Raw genomic sequence first — 25,317 nt, forward strand, 5'->3', positions numbered from 1 at the left:
TCAAGCTCATGTAAGGATGGAAACTCACCACGTACAAGCCTATGTAAAGGTGCGAACTATGCAAGCTATGAATTGATCCTAGTCGGATAACCAGGTAATGGATTAGTAACGACGAACACCATAACAAAATACAAATTAAAACTGTATTTGTCCCTGTATAATGAATTCATAATATAAAAATTTAATTAATTTTAATTGTTTGTTTCAATGCTAATTTAAAATAAAAATGCAAGAGTATGTAACGTATGGCTAAAATAATGTGATTGAACGTTACATAAAAAGACCGTTAGAAAAAAAAATTTAAAACATATATTAATGTAATTGGATTATTTAAAGTAAAGAGAATTATTGATTTCTTGTTTATACTTTAAGGTAAATTTGACTTAGGCTTCGTTTGGATGGACGATTGACTGCGGTGCGGTGCGTTTAACTTACTTTTTGTCTCACGCTACAGTATCGCTACAGTATCTAATCTCACCGCCACCGCTGTTTTTACACTAACCGCAGCTAAACGCACCGCCCATCCAAACTCACCCTTATTTTCCTAGACCGACATTGGGTAAGCTTAAAAAAGTTATAAAAGTAATTGTTAAAATAGTAAAAATAGAGTGAAAAAAATAAGATTTTCCTCTCATGAGAATAGGCAACATTTCATGATTAATTATTTATTTTTTCATAAAACAAAATTATAAAATAAAATAAGTTATGAATATAAATTCAAATTCAAATATTCAAATAAATTATTGCAATAAAAATCATATTTACATAACATGTGAATATTAGAAATGTATTATTCATAAAAGTAAAACAAATTTAGATACTAGATATAAAAATCAAAATGTTTTGAGTTTAAATTCCATGATTTTTTTAGATTGTATATGAAAATATAAAATTACCTTCAAAATAATATTTATATTTATTAAGAATGATGGATTTTTGATAAATTTATTATTGGGTTATAGACTCAGTTAAGAGTGACATTAACTCAATACAACATTTAAATATAGTCATAAATAACATATTGTCTCAATAAAATCGATATTCGATTAGCTTAGTTGAACACATTATTTTTAGTATAAATTCAAATATTATTTAAATCCATAAAAAAACAAATACCCTTAATTAAATATCTAAATCTCTATTATTTGTTATGGTTCATAAATGGAATCATATAATTAGTAGATAAAAAAAGTAAAAAGGCAAAAGAATATAGTAGGAATTCTTTGGAAACTTCCGGTTCTTAGATTCCAAGTTCACTTCCCCACTCAATTCTCGCGATATTTATATAATAATAGAACAGAATAGAATATTAAAACAAAAGGTAAACTAAACTATCAATTTTTTTATTTTAAGAATTAAAAAATAAAAACTACAATTTAAGTACTCATATTATATAATTCAATCATTTTAGTCACTCCAGTTAAAATAGTATAATAACAAATTTAACTCTTAATTTTACATATTATTCGATTTAGTCATAATTTTAATAAAATTAACCATAAAAAATTATAATCTCAATTTGATTTTAATTCTAAAAAATTCAAAGAAATATATAAAAATAGATATATATATTTTAAAAAAATATAATAATAAAATCAAATATTAAATATTAAATAAAAAACAAAGAGCACATTTAATTTCCCTGGTTTAAGTATTATGTATGTTGGGTTTGCCTCGGAGTATTGTCGGTCGGGGTGGGCGAGAGGGAGGGAGGTCCAGTGGGGGAGAAGGGGGGGTTTTTATTTATTTTATTTAATATTAATATAATTATTTTTATTTAATATTAATAATGATATAGAATTTAATTTTATTATTATATTTTTAAAAATTTATTATATATTTCTTTGAAATTTTTAGAATTAGGATCAAATTAATAATATTTGTAAATTTTTAAGATTAATTTTTTAAAATTATGACTAAATCAATATAATGTGTAAAAATTAAAGTTAAATTTATTATTATATAAAAATTTTAACTGCAACTTCAGTTTACTAACCGAACTATTTAATATTAGTGCTTAAATTATAATTTTTTTATTTTAAGTGCTTAAATTAAAATATTTTAATAATTATGTGACTATTTATGTAATTTACTCTAAAATAAATTAATGGTACTAAAAAGTTAAAAAAGGAATAAAAAAAGAATTTTGAACACAGTTTAAGGAGTCAACAGATGCAGCGTCAAAGTGCGACACGTCATTAACCGACAATACAACGGCATGTGGTTGTCTTTATTTTACATTTTTTTATTCAACCCACTAATTTTCCCACTTTTAAACACTATAATTCAAATAATTATAATTAAAATGAATAACTATAAATTTTTAATTAAAATATATTCAAATTCAAATTAAGATTCATTTGATAGGTATATATATCCTCGGCCTTCTTTTAACCGAAACATTTCTTCAGATTTAAATTAATATTTTTATGTATATGCGAAGATAATTTATATATAATTTATATGTATTAATTGAATTGATATTGTTTTTGATCAATCTCAATTTACTTATAAAATTATCAAAAATTTAATATTTAAAAAATGTTCATATCTGAGATCAATATCTTAAAATCTCAATTTTATTATTTTAATTAAAATCATTTTTAGTTTTTATATAATTTTTTCAGTTTAAGAAATATTTTATTATTTAATTTAATTAAATTTTTAAGTACAAAAATAATTATTATTGTAATTGTGAATAATATATTTGAATAAAATCAGGATTAGTTATTTAAAAGCCAACCTAAAATCTGCGTGTCCGAATAAATTTTTAAAAAAGAGAGGATGAAATTAAAATTTAAGACATAAATTCAATTTTAAATGAAAAGATTTTTTTTATATTCCATTTCTAGATTTGGATTATTTATTTGAGTTGTTGGGTTTTGAGTTTTTTAAGACCGAAACTCAACAACGTACTTCAAACCATTCATTGGTCGCCACGTAACTAATAAATAGTACTTTAACTCATTAGAACCCAGTTCTACATGGTCCCGACCGCACCTAAGGATACCCCAGAGTCCGCGTGTAACCGTGTACTTGCTGTTTGAGGGAATTTAGAAAAGGTACATCCTTCGTAAATATTTTATTAGCCAAGTACAATAATGAAAGTAATATTTAAAATAAAACCTGTAAAGGGTCGGTAGTTTAATATTTACTTGTTATTAAATGAAATTCTGATATGAACATTTTTTTATCGATACAATAATTTAGCTTTTAACATTTTGTTAATCTGGTATTAGTTTTAATAAAATATGTAAATATTAAAGGATAAATTTATTAAAATTTTTAAAATTAAGATTAAAGTTTCAGAACGTATAAAATATTAAAGGTGATTTTGTTATTATAAATCAATTAAAAGAAGCTCACATCAAAACTTTATTTAGCAACCATGGCATTATAACAGTGGAGTAAGTAAATATTGATATTAATCTAATGTGAGTGACTAAATTAATAAAAAAATGGGTAACCAAAACATGAATAATTTAAAACTTCGGTAATAATGGGGTTGCTGGTTTTGTTTTTTTCTTTAATGCAATTTCTACCTCGGTATTTTATTTCGAAAAAAATATTTCGATAACTATTTGAGTAGTTTAATCTTGTCCGAATTTACAAATCTACTTGAAAATTTGAATTCGTTATTTTATCTTCAATTTATCCTATTATTATCATCCAAATTCAAATTTGAATTAAGTACTATTATCTATTATCCAAAAAAAAAACTAATTTCAAAATTTTCAATCAATTTTTAGATATTCAAATTTTCATAAATTTAAATTTGAATCCGTTAAAATTATTTATATATATTAAATCAAAATTATAAAACATTATAAAATTAGTGGACTCAAATATTGTGTTATTCAAATAATCAACACAGATCCGCACTAGAATATAATTTTAAAATTTAAAATTAAATATTATCCAAATTCAGGAAAAAAAAATCCCCATCTGAAATTCGAATTTAATGGCTATATTATTAGCCTCTAGTTAACGTTGTAATAAATAATTTTGGTGAATCATACGTTTTTGAAATTCTCCAAATGTATAAGTACGCAGACTTATCAATCTAACAATGTGATAAGTTCTCACACATCAAGTGATAGGTCGGTGTGACGCTGCAAAAAAAGCATCGAAAAAAAGGTAAGAGAACTCACTTTCTCTTTCTTCTTTATCTTTTTCTCTCTCTATTTTTATTATTTATTTATTTTATTTGGCAGCTTTTTATTTTATTTTTTTCTACTGTTGTCGTTGAACGCCAAAGCATGAAATTGAACCTCAAACCCTAGAAATCAGTCCTAGAACCGATTTTTTCCCCCTTAAACCCGCCGCTAACTTCCACCAAACGCCGCCGTTGTAGACACCGCCTTCGTCGTTTTCTTTCACCCTTTTCGATTGCATCTCCGATTGTTTGAATTTAAAAACCCTAAGTTCCTAATTTGGATTCTTAAATTTCTCGATCGGTTAAGAAGAAATGTCGTCTCTTAGCAGAGAATTAGTGTTTTTGATTCTTCAATTCCTTGAAGAGGAAAAATTCAAGGAGACCGTGCATAGGTAAGCTTGAAAAATTCGTTTTCGTTTTATTTATCTACTTTTGGTTTCTAATGTCGTTTTAATTGGGAGTTTGTTTTCGGTTTTGGTGGAATTTACAGGTTAGAGCAAGAGTCAGGGTTCTTTTTCAACATGAAATACTTCGAAGAGAAAGCTCTCGCCGGAGAATGGGATGAAGTTGAGAAATACCTCTCTGGGTTCACTAAAGTTGACGATAATAGATATTCAATGAAGATTTTTTTTGAGATCAGAAAACAGAAGTATCTAGAAGCTTTGGACCGGTATTTATTTGCTTAATTAATTTGAATGATATTGGATTTGGTTTGGTTATATATATAATAATATAATAATAATCTTGTTATTGGTTTTTGTTTTGGTTCAGCCATGATAGAGCTAAAGCTGTTGAGATTTTGGTGAAAGATTTGAAAGTTTTCTCCACATTTAATGAAGAACTTTATAAGGAAATTACGCTGCTTTTAACCATGGAGAATTTTAGGTAACCATGATTGTGAAAGATTTGATGGTTGGTTTTGGTTGTAGAATTATAATTAATTTGAGATTTATGTGTTTTGATATAATGTAGGCAAAATGAGCAGTTATCAAAGTATGGTGATACTAAATCGGCTCGCAGCATAATGCTAGTCGAGCTTAAGAAACTAATAGAAGCGAATCCCTTGTTCCGTGAAAAGCTTGTTTTCCCTACATTGAAGGCTTCACGGTTGCGAACTTTGATTAATCAAAGGTATTTTGTACTTTTTGTGACATGACATATTTTTAGTTGTAATTATGAATGATAAATGGATGATATTGTATCTGTCTGATTGTTTTTTTTGCAGTTTGAATTGGCAACATCAGCTATGTAAGAACCCTAGGCCTAATCCTGATATCAAAACCTTATTCACTGATCACAGTTGTTCGCCTCCTAATGGGGCTCGTGCACCTACTCCAGTAACTCTTCCAGTTGCAGCAGTTGCTAAGCCTTCAACTTATGCTCCACTTGGAGCGCATGGTGGGGTATGATCCTAATATTCACTATCATTTTAATCATGGATGTTCTTGACGCATGTTAATCGTATGGACCTTAAAATTTTCTTTTGTTTATGGTATTTCAGCCTTTTCCTCCAGCAGCAGCCGCTGCTGCCAATGCTAATGCTTTAGCTGGCTGGATGGCAAATGCCAATCATTCTTCACCTGTCCAACCTGCTGTCATTGCTGCTTCTGCTTCATCACTGCCTGTTCCTCAAAATCAAGGTAAAATTAATGTTTATGCTGTGGTTGCCATGTAGGCAATCAGGTACATAATGGTAGTCCAAATAATTATGTTCAAAGGAGGGATACTTTTCTTTTTCTATATGTTCCTTCAGATAATAGAATTTTCAGTGACATATATCTGATTATATCAATCCTTTGTGATAAAAGATGAGAAGGATGAACGCGAAAGCGGATCGTAAAGTTTGTCAAAGTCTTGGATTTGACTTAGGGCTCTAGACGTTCGGAAAGAAACTTAGATTTTTGACACAACCTGAAACGAAATTAAATCCAAGTTAGATAAAATAATTAAAACAAATAATAAATCAAAGATTAAGGAAGTGAATAAAGAAGATAAGGAAAGATAGAACGTGGCGTGTAGAAGTTCTAAGAAGCCTTGGAAACACGAAGAATCCACAACCCCTTTCAAGCGGCTCTAATTTCCTCTCCAAGATAAAAACCTTGGCAAAAAAAAGTTTGAAGATGATCCCCACAATATAAAAAGATTGTTAAAACTCTTCTAAAAGAAACTCAAGAGAAATTCTTGAAAAGAAAAACTCAGAGAGAATTTATTAACTCAAAAGAGAAATAAAATAATAATGAATTGTCTGTTTTGTATACAATGCGAAGGCCTATATATAGGCTAGCTAAATAAATCTAAATAAAACTCCTAAGTATGTTAGAACTCTAATTTAATCTAAACAAGAAGTAGTTTTAAATTAAACTTTCTTGTTAACATAAAATTCCTAAATAACTTTAAATACTTAATAATTATCAAAAATTCGGAATAAAACAATAATAAAATAATAATGGCTGATAAATAAAATATTGGGCTCATGTATAATAAAAATTTAGCCTAAAACCCAAACCCAATATGATTTAAACTCGAATTAAAAGCCCGAAACTTGTAATTCCCGTCATAATCCTGTTCAGAAATTCTGCTCGCGCAGTCTTCACTAAAACGGTCATAACTTGAGCTCCCGAACTCAAAATCGAGTGATTCAAAATGTGTTTCGAAGTTAAGAGATAAATCTTCAAACGCCATGAAGACATCTCAACCCAGAAATGCCAGGATCCCATCCAAAAAGTCGTCGAAAGTCTGCTGATTTCCCAAGTCTGAAAATTGGCAATTTTGATGATTGAAATCTAATAAATTTCACCCCATCTCTGCATGTATCACTTTGTGTTTTATGCTCTCTGTTTATATGCTTGTTAGTGACCTTGATGAGAAAGGGGGGGGGGGTGGTAAAGAGACTATAGGACTTGGGTTGTATATACTACTTAAAAACTTGCCTTAAGTACATTTGGTTTTGTCTTAAAAACTTTATATGTTGTCAGCTGTTAAAATAATTATCCCAAGATAAAAAGTTTCCTTCATGTGACAAACCTTAAAGGAGTGCGAGGGAATTATCTTTTCATCTTGTCTGATTAATTCCTTATGTACATTACTGACCTGATTTGATTTTAAATGTACTGCAGTTTCAGTTTTGAAACATCCAAGAACACCACCGGATACACTCGGAATGACTGAGTATGGAAGCACTGATCATGAGCAACTAATGAAACGGCTACGGTCTGCACAATCTGTTGATGAGGTAAGTCTCTAAGAGCTTTTTCTTCATAGCAGTTATATATGCTCAACTATTTTGTAATATATGATAATCAACTATCAGAGTTCTTATTAATTTGTTCAGGTCACATATCCCGCTCCTCCTCAACAAGCTTCATTGTCACTTGATGATCTACCCAGATCTGTTGCTTGTACCATTCACCAGGGATCTAATGTGACAAGCATGGATTTCCATCCTACTCATCATACACTACTTACTGGTACAATCAATGACAACTTCAGAAACCATCTTACCTGTGGCGATTTTATATTAATTTCACTCCTTTAGATTTGATGCTATGGGTTGTGTTTTGTTATCTTACTTTATGCACTTCCTAAAATAGTTGGCTGTAGCAATGGTGAAATTTCGTTATGGGAAGTTGGCATGCGAGAGAGGTTGGTGACAAAACCATTCAAGATATGGGATCTGTCTGCTTGCTCAGTTACATTTCAGGTTAATATCGCATCTTTGACAAAAATAATTCATATGTTATTACTGAGGATTGTAGGATAACTGATTCACTCTATCAATTTGAATCTGATCAACTTCTGAAAATTTGATCTTTCTGTGCGCTAGTGATTGGTGTCCGTAAATGCATTTATTTCTGTAATTTTAGTTTTAAAATTCAAATTGTTTCTGTTACTGATGATTATGTCAATCTGCTTTTTAAAATATTTCTCTTCTATATCAAAACTATACTTCAAACACAAACAATGTACTGCTGGTTCAATTAACTATGTTAATTTTTTTTTCTTCTTCACACTCTGTCTTCTTTAAAAAGTTCTTGAAGCAAGATATGGTTTATACTTTTGCTTCTGGAATGCTGGAATTTGGCAAAATGCATTTGCTGGAATTATAATTGAGATTCTTGCAGGCTAGTATCAAAGATTCATCCATGTCTGTAAGCCGTGTTGCTTGGAGCCCAGATGGAAATTTGATTGGTATGTGCTGTAAGAGTGACTAATAAGTGCTGTTTTGGGCTTCCATATTGAACTTTTCTTGTTGCAGGAGTCGCATTCACAAAACATCTTGTTCATTTGCTTGCGTATCAAGGGTCAAATGATCTACGACCACATCTAGAGGCATGTTCTAATTCATTTTATTGTACTTCATGTAAAAAGGTGTTTACTCTTAAATTTAAGCTGATAATTGCCATATCATATTTCTGTAGATTGAAGCCCATGTGGGTAGTGTAAATGACTTAGCTTTCTCTCATCCAAACAAAAAGCTCTGTGTTGTTACTTGTGGAGAAGATAAGTTAATAAAGGTGAGAAAGCGAACAAAGAGACCGTTGTTTTTTTTCTCTTTGAACTTCATGTTTTCTCAGTTTCAGTGATGATTATAGGTGTGGGATTTGGCCGGAAGCAAGCTTTTTAATTTTGAAGGTCATGAGGCACCTGTTTATTCTGTTTGTCCTCATCAGAAAGAAAATATTCAGGTAGCTTTTTTGTTTTTTAAATCTGGAATATGATTCATGCTTTAAGGGAATTTTTTTTTTCTTTTTTGTGTGTGTGGAGATTAGCTGATATTTGGATATGGATATAGAACTATTTGAATGTGCTGCTATTGGCTATTACCTGTTGGTCAAGGAGCCATTTGATGCGAGTTTAGTGTACTCTGATCTGTGATAAGAAAGTAGAGCAGCATTTTTATCAGTAATACGTAAACTACTATATCAGTCCCATCACATTATGAGTAAATGCACAACTACTAAATCTGTGCCATCATATTTTATGGAGAAAGCTGTATAATAGATGTCTAGATGATAATTTGTATAATTTATTTATTTTTTATTTTCTACTTTGCACGTAGGAATTTCTTCTCTAGATAAGATTAGAAGGCACTGGTGAATGTGCATTTTTTGTTGCATCTCTTCTAGTAGTCCAGGAAAAACATTTTGCATCTGTTGCATTTGTCACTATATTTAATCTGTTCTACATTGGATTTATCAGCTTTTATCAAGTCTGAGCTTGATAAATGCATTTGTAGGATATACATTAGTTTGTTTTTCCAATTGTGAATTGTTTTTGAATTAAGCTTCTGTCATATTGTTGCAGTTCATATTCTCAACTGCTCTAGATGGCAAAATTAAGGCTTGGTTGTATGACAATATGGGCTCAAGGGTTGACTATGATGCTCCTGGACAGGGGTGTACCACAATGCTCTATAGTGCTGATGGTAGTAGGTAATTTAGATGAAAACTCAAAGTAGTCTCTTCGATTGTTAGATGTTCAGTCTTTCACTGGTGCTACAAATCTCCTTGACCATATATGGAAAGTGACAAATTAACAATCCTCTCTAATGCAGATTATTCTCTTGTGGCACAAGTAAGGATGGGGATTCATTTTTGGTTGAATGGAATGAAAGTGAAGGGAAAATAAAGAGGACATATTCTGGTTTTAGAAAGAATGCAACTGGTGTAGTACAGTTTGACACAACAAGGAATCGCTTTTTGGCTGTTGGTGATGATAACCAGATTAAATTTTGGCATATGGATAGTACAAATATGCTCACCAGCACAGAAGCTGAGGGGGGACTTCCGGTTAGCATCTCATTGTTCATTTGACCATCCTTATTTATACACCTTTTATTGAATGATGAACATGTACTGTGATTTCAATTTGGTTATCTGACTTGATATTGGGATGGTACAGAGTCTTCCCCGATTGAGATTCAACAAGGAAGGGAATTTGCTTGTTGTTACTACAGCAGACAATGGCTTCAAGGTTCTTGCAAATGCCAATGGTCTTAGAACATTAAGGGCAATGGAGGCTCGATCTTATGAAGCATCTAGAACACCACTTGAGATGAAGGTTATACATCTTCCATCACAATATTCACTTTTGTATTTTTTGTTATTTTGTCACAAATTTGTATTGACAACTTGTGTTCTTGCTTGGTAATGTAACAGGTATCTAGTTCTGCTATGGGTACAAGCATTGGTCCAGTTGTTAGCAAAGTAGAACGTGTAGACAGCCCTGCAAGGCCTACTCCCAGTCTTGTATGCTGCGATGCACTAAGCTTTACTTTCTGCTGATATTTTGTGTTTTGGTTAGAAATTAGTGTCAATTGATACCCATACAAAGAAAATAAAAGATTATTAAAACAAAGTTTAGAGATTATGGACTTGCTGCTCAATGGAGTTTAATTTGCTTGTCTCTGATGCAATTTACTAGTGTTTTGAACTGGCTCTAAGTTGAATTACAAATTCTTGTAGAATGGAGTTGAACTGATGAGTAGAGGTATTGAAAAGCCAAGGAATTTGGAACATGTGTCTGAGAAAACCAAAACTTGGGAACTAACCGAGATTGTTGACGCCACACAATGTCGAACAGTTGCCATGCCGGACAACTTGGATACTGCTAGCAAGGTTATACTTCAATATATGAATATATATTGTTTTTCATTTTTCATTTTTTGTTTTTAACATTATCTTTCTGGAATATCTTGTTCAGTTAATAATTTTTTTTCATTATTAAATTGCCTTGTATTAAGGTTGCTAGACTTCTTTACACAAATTCTGGTGTTGGGGTTCTTGCTCTTGGAGCAAATGGTGTACAAAAGCTGTGGAAATGGAGTCGCAGTGAACAAAATCCTAGTGGCAAGGTAGTTATGCTTCGGAAGCATTGATATACTATTATTCATTAAAGCACACATGCAAATTTACATATGTAGGTTTATATGCCTGTTTGTACTTATTCATATGGTAGAGAAGTTTTTGTGGCTATCTTTTCTTCTTTTAATCTTTTGTGGTTCTATAGGCTACTGCAAGCATTGTTCCACAACTTTGGCAACCCAACAGTGGTCTTCTTATGACTAATGATGTCCCTGATAATTCTGAAGATGCAGTTCCATGCATAGCACTGTCTAAGAATGACTCCTATGTAATGTCTGCATGTGGTGGAAAGGTTTCATTGTTCAATATGATGACATTCAAGGTAAATTAATGCATATTTTGAAAATTTTCTGTTGTGGCTGCAAATTTTGAGTTACCTAAGAATTAAAGAACTGATCGTAGGTTAACTGGCAGATCTCTGGTTCTTGGTTCAATCGGTTGAATTGGGCTGTTCAACCTTATTGAAAAATGAGAAAAAAAAAGTTACTAAGAAAAAAAGCATAAATTTTTCAAAAGAAAAGAAATAACAGAAAAAATATATTCATGAAAAACCAAGCCCATTTTCTCTTATTAAAAGAACCCAAAAGTAAAAAAAAATTTCTGGTTTTTAACCGCCTTTCCTGATTTCTGATTCTTGATTTTTTAGTGGTTCTTGCTGGTTTTCTGGTTCAACCTGTGTTTAAACTGCCGAACCCGGACCAAATGGTTCCCGGTTCAACATTGAATGGCTGGTCTGGTTTGATTTTTTAATTGCTGGAGTTAGCATGGAGTTCCTTGTCACCCTTGATTTCATCTACATTTATCTTTTAGTTGATACAAATTACATTGATTTGCAGGTAATGACAACTTTTATGGCACCTCCTCCAGCTTCAACTTTCTTGGCATTTCATCCTCAAGATAATAATATCATAGCTATTGGAATGGATGACTCTGCCATCCATATTTATAATGTTAGGGTGGATGAGGTAGAGTATTTATCTTTGTATCTTTCATCGATAGCAGAACCATTTAGATATTTAATACAAAAGAGGTGCTTTTTTCCCCTTTAGGTCAAAACAAAATTGAAGGGTCACCAAAAACGCATAAGTGGTTTAGCATTTTCCACCAGTTTGAACATCCTGGTTTCTTCTGGTGCTGATGCTCAGGTATGCTTCATCATCAAACATCTCTGTTTCTGGTTTTGTAATTTTATCTTTCGTTCTTATTGATGGAAACATGGTTAATGTTGAAAAGAGATCGGATATGTTTTGTTTGGTTGCGAATACTTTTCCGGTACATTGGTTGCCTATATATGATACGAGAGTAATTGTAGAAAACTGCAGTAGAACTTGTATTGGAAATGAGATTATTGTATCTCAATATCTTTCTTAATGGTTCCCATGTTTCATTTTATGTCCTTAAAATCTATGTTATATGACTCGGGGGCGAGTGTCAAGTATGGATATGTGTTTGACATAAGTATAATAATTTTTTTCGAAGGCCTTTCCATATATATGGAAGATAGTATGTCCAGGACATACCAATGTATGATAGGACGTGGATACTTCAAAGAAAATGAAGAGTTGGAGTAGCATAGCTAGAAACAAAAGAAATTGATTTCAGTTTCCTGTTAAGGGAATTCTTACATTCTCTTGCAGTACAGCAAATGCTTCAAGTGTTCTGCTGTTTGTATTTTCTCTTGTATTTCGTATATATACACCCACAAACACATAGACATACATGTATGTCATATCAGTTCTCATTGTAGTTTTATTGCCTATCATATTCAACTTCTTTCTTTTTGCAGCTTTTCTTTTGGAATACCGATAACTGGGAAAAGATAAAGTCAGTTACACTTCAACTGCCTGCCGGAAAGACCTCTCAGGGTGACACTCGAGTGCAATTTCACTCTGATCAAGTTCGATTGTTAGTGTGCCATGAAACGCAACTTGCGATATACGATGCTAACAAGATGGAATGCATTCGGCAGGTAAAAACCTATAACATCTTATATAATGAATTTAAATACGTGGTGAATGCATTTTTACTGTTTTTTTTGTCGCAGTGGGTGCCCCAAGAAGTACTTTCTTCATCTATATCGTGTGCAGTATATTCCTGCAATAGCCAGCTAGTTTATGCTACTTTTACCGATGGTAACATTGGAGTGTTTGACGCTGATAGTTTAAGGCTCAGATGTCGTATTGCACCATCTGCGTATATCTCTCCCACATCGTCAAACAGGTTACAGCTTATATAACCATGTCATTAACTTAGTTTATTGTTATTGTTGTTATTATTATTGGTTGTTGAATTGTGATGCATAAGGGTGTGCAAAACTCAGTTAAAGCCGAGTTAATGGAATTAACATGGTTTTTGAAACCAGATTGGTGGTCGAATTGGTTAGGTCATCGGTTCTCGATCTGACCGCCAATCTGCTTTCAATTAAATAAAATTTTAAAACTCGTAAAAATAAAAAAAAATTCTTAAAAACTATAAAACGCAGTTTAACCTTCGGCTCAACTGTTTTTCTATACCGGTTCATACCGGTTTGTGGGTCAACCGGTTCTCTCCCTTCAGACTGCTGTGTCGGCTGGTCTTGTTTCAACAACTATGGGAATTAACCAGTGCAGTTTGATTAGTTTGGTTTCAGTTTTTAGTTGGTCAAGGAAATCGGTTTAAATGTTATAGATGTATGAAAGAAAAACCTTGCAATAATAAAGCCGATTACGTTTTTTTCGGTAATTAGGATTTTTTAAGGGATGTAAATAAAATATATGGTAGTTGTTAGGTTTACTTATTTATTTTTGGTTAACTGAACCGATTGACTTAAGTTGGATCAGTTATTTGGTTTTCTCTCAAGTTGGTTTTGTTCTCAGTTATCATTTATTGGAGGTTGGTTAAGTTGGTTTTTTTGGCTTTTTAACCGTACCGGCTGAACTGACCAAGTGCATTCTCCTAGTGATGTGTTGAAAAGTCTTGCATGAGACATACATGTGAAATCTTACGTCTGGTTTCGATGTTCTACAATGACAGCCCAACCATTCAGCCGCTTGTAGTTGCTGCACATCCTCAAGAAGCCAATCAGATATCTGTGGGATTGAGTAACGGTGCTGTCAAAGTTATAGAACCCTCGGAAGCAGAGAGGAAATGGGGACTTCATGTACCTGTCGATAATGGCACAGAGAATGGAAGGACGGCAACATCATCAACCACTAACACTTCAGAACAGCTACAGCGATGAACGTTAACGTCGCTCCCAATACCTAACTTGTAAGTCATGGATGTAAAATTTGTAGGTGGTTGTCCATTTTGTATGTGTCTAATCATGTATTTGAACAAATAGGGAAAAATGTTGAGATGAATTGAACAAGGAAAATATAGTGTTTTGTATGTATATTGGGCACTAGTCTCTTTGATACATGTGACATTCAATTACTGTTTCATGTTATTTGGACTCTTCAATATGAATATGGGATACAGATAGATACTTGTCTGATATGGATGTGTTCAATCTTTTTCAAAGCTTTTCTTAGAAAATTTAAAGATTATAAAAGTATCGGAAAAAATTACAGGAAATTTAAGGATAAAGATGAATTAAAAATGATAATCTCAAGTGAACTCTAAAATTAAATGACAAATTATATCCTTCATTTTAAATTTTCTTATTATAACTTAAAATAATCGAAGCATTAATGTTTTATTGTTATTTAAAATTTTTATTTTAAATTATGTCATATAAAATTTGATGTTTATTCAATGGCTTCAGTAATAGAAATTGATTGATATAATAATTATAATTATAATTTGAGGATGTTTAATGTGATTAACTTAAATTAAATATTTGATTTTTTTTAATATTAATAGAAGATTGAAAAAAATATTAAAAGAAAAATTATTTGATTTGTAAATTATTTGGATCACGAATCAAATGAAATATTAAGTTACTCAAAATTATCTCTTTGAATCATATAAGGATAATTTATTGTCAATGTCATTAAACTATTAGGAAGTTTATATTTTAGTCACTTAATTTTAAAAAGTTACAAGATGATCATTAAATTATTTGAAAGTTTGTGTTTAAGTTATAAACTTATTCGTAAGTTTTTATTTAAGTCTATGGGTTAGGCGTTTTCTTTAACATAGTTCGTTTAGTGACCTCCAAGCGACGATTTGACAACCAAAATGGTGGATCAATGCTCATCAACAAGTAAAATTTTCAACTTTAGATCCAATTCAATTTGTTGGTCAGTGTTGAAGATGGAAAGAAAAAAGTTGTTTGGATTTTAATTTATAGATCTGTGATGTTCAACGTTGTTTCATGAAAGTAAAAATTGAATCTTAAAAAAGGGAAAAAAAGAGCTTTCAATTTGTGCAAATAGAGAAGGCCATACAATTACAATTTTAACTGTCCAATAACTTAAATAAAAATTTTCATATAGTTCAATAACTATTTTGTAATTTTTTAAAGTTGAATGATCAAAACGTAAACTTACTAATAAATTAGTGACCTTTAAGTGTAATTTACCCGTTATTTAAACACTATGATACTCAAGTTTTTATTTATTATTTATTTCTTACTTTTTGGATTTTCAGTTGTGTATCTCTTTCAAAGTGATAGAAGCCAGGCTAGCATCTTTCACAACATGGGTCCCTTCTCTTCCCTGTCTTCCAACATCCTCCTCTCACTTCATGCTCAGTGTATTCATATCAGCATATTTTATCATATTATAATTAGTTCTAAAGTATTTTTATTTTATCTAATCTTTTAGAAAATATTTATTTTTATACATTAATAATTCATACTATTATAAAATATTTTTAATTAAAAATGCCTCATTATATTAATGTTATATAATCGTATCTTATATAATATTATCGATTCTATAACGACTATAAAAAAATTGCAATTTGAGATCATAAATAATAAATATTAATATTTGAATTTATAAAAAATATATTTTAAAAAAAATTAAACATAAGTAAATTAAGTAAAAATTATGTCGCAGAGTGAAGGGGCCGGAGCGGCCAGCTCCTCTAGGGAAATTTTATAAAAATTTAAATTAATTTTATTTTGGTGATAAAAAAATAATTTAATTTTTTAAAAATTATAAAAATATAAATTATTAAAATAATAAAATTATATTTTTACTTTCATAAAAATATATAATTTAATTTCGACCTTTTAAAAAAAATTTAACTTCATTTTAATATAATTTATTTACAACGTTGCGAGCAAGATTTGAATCTGAATTATTTAAAATTTTGTTATTTAATTTTGGTTTTAGTTCAACTCAATAATAACCTACCTATTTTAGTATTAAAAATAAAAATAAAAATAAAATAAAATATTTTGATATTTTATAATTAAATTTAACTATAAATTTAAAAGAATAAATAATTTAAATCGAATTATTGACATTAAACAGAATCAAGTGACACCTGGAAAGAAAATCTAATAAAATCACATTAACTTTATCATATCCCACTAATCGATCCTTAACAGTGTAATAAAAACACACAAAAACAACACTTTTTCTTTTAGTTTTATTTTTAGATCTCTTAATTACTGTAGCATTTAAGGAAGTGGAAGGCAGAGAGGGGGCCGTTTCAGACAAATTTGTTGGCGAGAGACGTTGTTAATCATTTTTTACTTCAAAAAACAGGCCCTAATTAATTACTGATTATTACCTTTTATTTTAATTTTTTCCTAATTTATTTGAATTCCACGCAAAAGAAACAAAATATTCAAAATTCAGTTTGCTTACGGATAAATCAAATAAATTAATGTTTTGATAGGGATAATTGATAGGGATAAGTTTTCAGGCCATCCTTTTGATTAAGTACTTTTCTTGTATTTTTTTTTTTGTGTTTTTTTCTCAAAAGTTTTGATTAGAACGGTTTACCACTGTAACGGAGATTTCAATTTTTTTTTATTAGTGTTTACAAATTTTAATTTTAACTCGATATAATTAAATTTAAAATTTAACATAAAAAATAATTGTTTTTATAAGGGGAAGGAATTAGATTGAAATTTTTTAAAATTTGTTGTATTATGCGTAAATTATAAATTTAGTTGAATTTTAAAATTTTATCACATGTGGAATTATATTTCAATTTGTTATTTTCATACTATATTTACCCACACTATTTTAATTAGTAAGTTAATGGTGTTAGAACTGTATTTTTAAAATTCGAAAAAAAAGCTATCGAATTAGAGAAGTTAGATTATAGCAGAATTTAATTACTATTATTTGACTTACGAGTGGAGTGAAATTTCAGAATTTGAGAAAAATATATTGATTAAAATTAACTAAATCAAAATATAATGACTAAATTTATAAGTTACACATAATATAGGGACTAATAGCCCAATTTAATTAATAATATTTGTTAAAAAAGAAAAGAATGTAATAAGATTTGTGTGTTTTATGTATAATTAATGCTCATCATTAGCATACTTACATAAAAGCCGGCTTCCTATTTTTTAGTTTATGTTTAAACATACTTCAGGTTGTCTTCTTCGTCACTTCATCTCTTCGGTCAACTGTTGCTGCGGAAGATGGCAGTAAGTATGTTTCTATATTATTTAAATTCTACCTGTGATTTTCTAGCTTGTATATATACACACATATGTTCTGGATTTGTAAAAGGTAACATAAATTAACTGGATTTACTCATCATCAGTGGTGGAAATTATACAAACACACATATATATCTATATTCTGGATTTGTACAAGTGTTTTTGATGATAAAAACTTGCAATTTTTCTGGGTTTTTTTTTCTCTTTTTGTTAACTGGATTTGCTTATCATCAATGGTGGCAATTATATATTCTGGATTTCCTTCATTTTATAGTTTTTGGGGAGGGGGTTGTGGGGTGCAGATTTCTGGTTTTCATTGGGTTCTAAAACTTTCAGCTTTTCAATCTTTAGCTGTTATAAGATAGGATCATTGTTTGAGATTGAAATTTAAGATAATTTATTACCTAAATTTATTGCATGCTTTCTCAATCTCTGCTACTTATTCATTAGATTTGTATAAGACACTTATGCTTGTAATCTAATTGGTTTTTAGTTCGGCTTGGTTAACTCAAGCCATTCCAACTTCCAAATTTCAATTCGAGTACGTCAAGCATGGAACCAAGCTCATGTTTTATTAAGTAGATGAGCGTAAATGAGTGAGCCCAAGTAGTTCAATTTTCATTTCAAATTCAACTCAATTAAACTTGAATCGAGTTTTAAACATTGAATTTTGAATCAAGGCCAAGCTTCTTGTAAAGTTAGTAGCATGGTCCCAAAGAGCTAAACTCTAGATTCAACAAATACGAGTTTTATTCTTTTTGTTCTTGTCTTGTACTCTTGATGTGAATCTATGTTACTCGAGCTCGGGTGTAAGTTTCAGCTATGGATATGTCTCAGACATGAGCATGTTTAATCATTTCTGTCTTTCCATGTATGTTGAGGGTTCTTTGCGGGGTGATGTCCTAATCCTTATGTTTGAATATGTGCTGAACACGGATTTTCAGGTCTCGGATATGAAAGTGACTATTTTTTCTTCACTTGTTCAAACAGGTGGCTTTGCTTTTGCTATGGGCATTGTGCAATGCAATTAGAGTGAATGGAGAAGAAAGCAATGGACAATGTGATCATAAGCTTAAGTTTAACCCCAGACCTCATAGTGTTTCAATTCAAGAATTCGGTGCTATCGGAGATGGCAAAACTTTGAACACCATCGCCTTTCGAAATGCCATTTTCTATCTCAAATCCTTTGCCGACAAAGGCGGTGCCCAACTTTATGTGCCCCCTGGACAATGGCTTACCGGAAGTTTCAATCTTACGAGCCATCTTACCCTCTTCTTGGAAAAAGATGCCATCATTCTCGGATCTCAGGTATTTTTTTGCTCTTCTGTTCAATCGAAACAGTGCAGGTTACTATGAGCCACTCTTAATTTTGTTTTGCTTGTTAAGGATCCATCTCATTGGGGTATTGTTGAACCATTACCCTCGTATGGTCGAGGAATCGAGCTTCCCGGTAGAAGATATCGAAGTTTGGTGAATGGTTACATGTTGCGCGATGTCGTCATAACTGGTAAGGTTGATTACCACTTAACTTCCTTTATCTACTATTTGTTATGATCTTGGTTGAGTCTTGGACAAACTTGGACTTGAATGTTGCACTAGGTGATAATGGAACTATAGACGGACAGGGCTCTGTTTGGTGGGAATGGTTCACATCGCATTCTTTAAACTACACGCGCCCTCATCTTGTGGAGTTTGTCTCATCTGAATATGTGCTTGTTTCTAATATTAGTCTTTTGAATGCCCCTGCATATAACATTCATCCAGTCTATTGCAGGTTTGTTTTTGTTTTTCTCAAGTTTTCCATCACTTTGCTTATTGTTTGAACATTTGTGTTTGATATGCAAAAAATGGAGAAAGTTAAATTTATATAAAAATTTGTGTTTAATATGCAAATAAATGGAGAAAGTTAAATTTATATCTACTTCCATTTCATGCAGCAATGTACACATTCATAATATATCGGTCTATGCTCCACCAGAATCTCCATATACTGTCGGCATAGTCCCAGGTTTCTGATGCTAATATCTCAATCTTTTCATATTGAGAATCTAATTTGTTTTCAGATATTGCTTGTTGTGAATATCTATATTTATTCTTCTAATTTTATTTATAATTTACTTTACTTATAAGATAGAACACTCGGTTCCATCACTTTACTTTACTTATAATTTACATTCCGGTTTCAGATTCTTCAGATAACATTTGCATCGAGGACTGCAACATTAGCATGGGCCATGATGCAATTGCCTTCAAGAGTGGATGGGATGAGTATGGCATTGCATATGGTAGACCGACCACTATCGCCCATGTTCGAAGGGTCGATCTTCGATCATCCACAGGCTCATCTCTTGCCTTTGGTAGTGAAATGTCTGGTGGCATTTCCGATATTCTAGTCGAGGAAGTCCACCTCTACGACTCATTAACTGGTATCGAGTTTAGAACAACAACAGGTAGGGGTGGTTACATCAAAGAAATCATGATATCAGATGTTGACTTGCTAAATGTTAATACATCTTTTGCTGCCATTGGTGACTATGGATCCCATCCCGATGACAAATTCGACCCAGATGCTTTCCCAGTATTAGAGAAAATCACCCTACAGAACATCATTGGCACAAATATCACCATTGCGGGTAATTTCAAAGGAATTGAAGAATCTCCCTTTACTTTTATATGTCTATCAAATATCTCCTTATCAATCAATTCTACTTCTTTGTCGCCTTGGCAATGTTCATATGTTTCCGGGTTTTCTGAGTCCGTATTCCCAGAACCATGCCCTGAACTTATGAATTCGAGTACTTCATCATGCGGAATCCTAATGCTCGAGCTGCAATTCTATAATATAATTCTTTGAAAAAAAAAAGAATCTGGGATATTTCGACCTATTCAGATTTTTTTTTGCAATAATCTCTTTTTGGCGAGTTGGAAATTGCATATTGTTTTGTATAGCTTCATTTCTTCCTTCTTGAAATTTTTTTGTAGTGATGGAGTTAAAACATACAAAAAAAAAAAAGAAAAAGAAAAGTATTGGGTATATTTTAGTGTTAATGTTTATTGCTTTTTAATTATGTTTTATAGATTTTGTTTGTTTGTAATCTCTTTGTAAAATATTATATAATTTTGGGTTGAATTAATGAATAAAAATGATAGATAGAGATTCAAAATGTTAATTGGATTGAATTTGGTGATGAGTTGGTGTAAACAAAATATTTATGTTTAAAGTTTTATTTTTTATAAATATTCAAATTATATAAAGTTGTAATTTAAATTATTATTTGAAAAAATATAATATTTTTCTTGAAAATTTAAAAAGTAATTGTGATCAACACAAAATTAATAACTAACATTTATTTTTGTATATAAATCTCTAATCCAAACTAGCTTTATGGTTGGGAGCGTGTATGTATATGTATATATATATAAAGAATCTGCACATGTTAACCTCTTTATTTGACATGTACTGAATTTCTTTGCTTAATAAGTGGCGAGCTTAACTTAATTTATTTTTTAATTTTAATTTTCCCTTTTAATTATGTATAGAAATTTGTCTATATTTCTATCCGACTTGTTTTTGGGCATGTGCTTGGCTTTCTCAAATTTAAGATGCTTCGTTTTTTTAAACACCACCTCAAAAAATGACACCCAAAATTTGACCGAGTGTACTGAGTTTGCTTTTTATTTTTATTTTTATTTATCTTTAGGAATGTTATGTGGTCTATATTATCTATACTTATGTTTAAGTAGTTTATATTTATTTGTTAGAATTAAATGACTCGAATCCTTATTTAAGTCAATATAGAATAAAATAAAAGAAGAATCCATATAGAATTACACTTCTTTTATTTTATTTTAGAATAAGGTTTTTTAAACCTTATTAAATTCTATCTATTTGATATTGATTAGAATAACGTGTTTCAGTCTTACTAAAATCTGGCTTTACAAGCTTATAAATAGACATAGTCTATTCCTCTTGTATAGAATTTGAATTCGACATAGTGAATTTTCTTCTTCTCTGCTCGTGGTTTTTTCCCCGAAAGGGTTTCCACGTAAAAATCTGTGTTTTTTTATTTTTATTTTATTTTATGTTTTTCACAAATTGGTATCAGAGCTCCGGGTTGTTCATCTCGATCACGGTAATGGCGTCTTTGAAATATGAAATTTCGCTGTTGGATCGCAACACTAGATTTACGTTATGGCAAATTAAGATGCAAGCAGTTCTTGCACAGATGGATCTGGAGGATGCCCTGCTAGGGATAGATAAAATGCTTTCGACATTAATAGATGAAGAGAAGAAGCGTAAAGATCGAAAGATGTTAACACAATTACATCTGTATTTGTCCAACGAAATTTTGCAGGATGTGATGAAAGAGAAGACCGCCGCTGCATTATGGAAGAGGCTAGAACAATTATGTATGTCGAAAACTCTAAAAAGCAAGTTGCACATGAAGCAATGTCTTAATGCTCATCGTTTGGAGGAATGTGCGTCTGTACACGAATACTTAACAGTGTTTAAAGAAATTCTTTCAAACTTGGAGGCCATGGAGGTTCAGTATGATAAGGAAGATCTAGGGTTGATTCTACTTTGTTCGTTGCCCTCGTCTTATTCAACCTTTAGAGATATGATTTTATATAGCCGCGAGTCTCTCACAGTTGATGAGGTTTATGATTTTTTGACCTCGTATGATAAGATGAAGCATCTTGTGGTTAAACCCGACTCTCAGAGAGAGGGTCTCATTGTTCATGGGAGACAAGATCAGAATGCTGATAATGATCGTGGAAGGACACATGAACGGAATCCTCGCGGTAAATCTAAGGGTAGATCAAAGTCTTCAAACAGAGGTAAATTTTGTAACTTTTGCAAGAAGAAAGGGCACATTAAATCTGAGTGCTATAAGCTACAAAATAAAATTAAAAGTGAGGCTGCGAATCAAAAGGGAAAACAATCAGAAAATTCCAGTGAAGTTGATGTTGTAGAAGACTACAGTGATGGTAAACTTCTAGTTGCTTCTGTCAATGATTCTAAAGTAAGCGAGGAGTGGATACTTGATTCAGGCTGTACCTTCCACATGAGTCCCAATCAGGATTGGTTTACAACTTACGAAACAGTGTCTAAAGGTGTTGTTTTGATGGGAAATAATGCTTCGTGTAAAATCGCAAGTGTTAGAACAATTAAAGTTAAGATGTTTGATGGAGTTGTCAGAACGCTTAGTGACGTACGACATGTTCCAGAATTGAAAAGAAATTTAATTTCATTAAGTACTCTTGATTCAAAAGGGTACAGATACATAGCTGAAAGTGGGGTTTTAAAGATTTCCAAAGGGTCCCTTGTTGTGATGAAAGGGCAGAGAAAAATTGCTAAGTTATATGTTTTGCAGGGTTTTACTGTTACTGGTGATGCAGCTGTCGCTTCCTCTTCCTTGTCAGATGATAATATTACTAAACTTTAACATATGCGCCTAGGGCATATGAGTGAGAATGGCATGGCAGAATTGAGCAAAAGAGGACTTCTTGATGGACAAGGAATTTGCAAACTGAATTTCTGTGAGCACTGTGTTTTTGGGAAGCAAACGAGAGTTCGATTCACTAGAGGAATCCATAACACGAAGAGAACGTTGGAGTATATTCATTCTGATCTGTGGGGGCCATCCAGAGTGCCTTCGAGAGGTGGAGCTAATTATATGCTAACCTTTATTGATGATTTTTCCAGAAAAGTTTAGGTGTTATTCCTAAAGCAGAAAAGGGATGTGTTTTCCGCATTTAAGTCTTGGAAAATTATGATTGAAAAATAGACGGGAAAACAGATAAAATACCTCCGCACAGACAATGGCTTAGAGTTTTGTTCTAATGAGTTTAATAGATTGTGCAAGTCAGAAGGGATCATGAGACACTTGACAGTTCGTCATACTCCACAGTAAAACGGCGTTGCAGAACGAATAAACAGAACGATCATGGAGAAGGTTCGATGTATGTTGTCAAATGCCAACTTACCGAAGTCATTTTAGACAAAAACAGCCTTTACTGCATGTTTTTTGATCAACCGATCTTCATCCGTTGCCATTGAGAAAAAGACTCCACAAGAGGTATGGTTTGGTAATCTTGCTAATTATTTTGATTTAATGATCTTTGGGTGTCCTGCGTATGCTCATGTTGATAATGGAAAATTGGAACCGAGATTCATTAAATGCATTTTTCTTGGCTATAAAGCTAGTGTAAAAGGGTATAAGTTATGGTGTCCTGAAAATAGAAAAGTTGTGATTAGCAGAGATGTTGTTTTTGATGAAACTACTATGCTACCTAACTTATCTCTTAAAAACTCTTCCAATAAAGAAAATCAAAAGCAGGTGGAGCATCAGATTAATACAGAGTCAACTCCTCAAGCCAGAACAAAAATAGAGAATAGAGTTGCTTCTTTACCATAATACTCTATCACCAAAAATAAAACTAGAAGAGAAATTAAACCTCCAAAAAAGTATGCCGAGGCTGATCTAGTTGTTTATGCTTTAAATGTGGCTGAAGATATAGATGCGAATCAAGAGCCATCTAATTATTCTAAGGCGGTTAGTTGTGAAGACTCAGAAAAGTGGATGTTTGCTATGCAAGAAGAGATGAAATCACTCCACAAAAACAGAACATGGGACCTTGTGAAACTTCCTAAAGGTAAAAAGGCTATTTGTTGTAAATGGGTGTTTAAAAAGAAAGAAGGGACTCCAGGAGTTGAAGAACCCAGATATAAAGCAAGGCTTGTTGCAAAGGGTTACAGTCAAATTCCAGGAGTGGACTTCACAGATGTGTTCTCCCGAGTTGTTAAGTATAGTTCGATTTGAGCTTTGCTTGGTATTGTGGCCATGCATGATTTGGAGCTTGAGCAGTTAGATGTAAAAAATGCATTTCTGCATGGAGAACTTGAGGAGGATATTTACATGCAACAACCAGAGGGTTTTATAGTCTCAGAAAAAGAGGACTATGTTTGCTTGTTGAAAAAGTCCCTTTATTGTTTGAAACAGTCACCAAGACAATGGAACAAGAGGTTTGATTCCTTTATGACTTCTCATGATTTCAAAAGAAGTAGTTTTAACAGTTGTGTTTACTTTAAGAAAAATAGTGATGGTTCTTTTGTGTATCTACTTCTTTATGTTGATGACATATTGATAGCAGCAAAAGATAAAAGGAGAGATAAGAAAGGTCAAAACACAACTAAGTAAAGAATTTGAGATAAAAGATTTAGGACCAGCAAAGAAGATACTTGGAATGGAGATTCTCAAGATAGAAAAACAAGTAAATTGTACCTAAGTCAGAAGGGGTATATTGAGAAAGTTCTTTACAGGTTCAATATGCAGAGTGCTAAGCCTGTTAGTACTCCTTTAGCAGCCCATTTCAGACTTTCATCGGTTTTGTCTCCACAATCAGATGATGAGATTGAGTACATGTCATATGTTCCATACTCTAGTGTAGTGGGATCTCTCATGTATGCTATGGTTTGTTCACGTCCAGATTTATCATATGCAGTCAGTGCAGTTAGCAGATACATGGCGAATCCCAGTAAAGAACACTGGAAAGCATTTCAGTGGATTTTAAGATACTTACGAGGTACTACTGATGTTTGCTTACAGTTTGGAAGAACAAGAGATGGATTCATTGGGTATGTTGATGCTGATTTTGCTGGAGGCCTTGATAAAAAAAGATCTCTCACAAGTTATGTCTTTACAATCGGAGGTTGTGCAATTAGTTGGAAAGTCACT

At 31.7% G+C, this 25,317-nt stretch overlaps 2 protein-coding genes across 3 annotated transcripts; both read left to right on the forward strand.

Moving 5' to 3' along the window:
• Window positions 1-4,206: 4,206 nt before the first annotated feature.
• On the forward strand, window positions 4,207-14,494 carry LOC107888933 (topless-related protein 2). Its single transcript, XM_016813206.2, has 25 exons — window positions 4,207-4,548; window positions 4,647-4,826; window positions 4,928-5,041; window positions 5,129-5,287; window positions 5,382-5,559; window positions 5,658-5,796; window positions 7,273-7,388; window positions 7,488-7,623; window positions 7,747-7,856; window positions 8,278-8,344; window positions 8,412-8,485; window positions 8,575-8,670; window positions 8,749-8,841; window positions 9,461-9,588; window positions 9,711-9,945; window positions 10,058-10,216; window positions 10,315-10,404; window positions 10,621-10,773; window positions 10,899-11,009; window positions 11,165-11,341; window positions 11,856-11,984; window positions 12,069-12,164; window positions 12,806-12,988; window positions 13,064-13,239; window positions 14,032-14,494. Exons 1-25 carry the CDS (start codon window positions 4,469-4,471, stop codon window positions 14,237-14,239), a joined length of 3,387 nt encoding a protein of 1,128 aa, XP_016668695.2. The 5' UTR covers window positions 4,207-4,468; the 3' UTR covers window positions 14,240-14,494.
• A 2,667-nt stretch (window positions 14,495-17,161) lies between these two features.
• On the forward strand, window positions 17,162-20,748 carry LOC107888934 (probable polygalacturonase). Of its 2 annotated transcripts, XM_016813208.2 has the most exons (7): window positions 17,456-17,563; window positions 18,569-18,886; window positions 18,965-19,085; window positions 19,178-19,352; window positions 19,516-19,586; window positions 19,765-20,028; window positions 20,146-20,748. In XM_016813208.2, the coding sequence occupies exons 1-7, from the start codon at window positions 17,558-17,560 to the stop codon at window positions 20,430-20,432; spliced, it is 1,242 nt and encodes a 413-aa protein (XP_016668697.1). In that variant the 5' UTR covers window positions 17,456-17,557; the 3' UTR covers window positions 20,433-20,748. The 2 variants fall into 2 exon arrangements, with proteins under 2 accessions (XP_016668696.1, XP_016668697.1); XM_016813207.2 differs by having other exon boundaries at window positions 17,162-17,563; window positions 19,765-20,748.
• The last annotated feature ends 4,569 nt before the right edge of the window (window positions 20,749-25,317 follow it).

The sequence above is a fragment of the Gossypium hirsutum genome, chromosome A09 (genome assembly GCF_007990345.1).
Source record: "Gossypium hirsutum isolate 1008001.06 chromosome A09, Gossypium_hirsutum_v2.1, whole genome shotgun sequence".
Taxonomy (NCBI): Eukaryota; Viridiplantae; Streptophyta; class Magnoliopsida; order Malvales; family Malvaceae; genus Gossypium; species Gossypium hirsutum.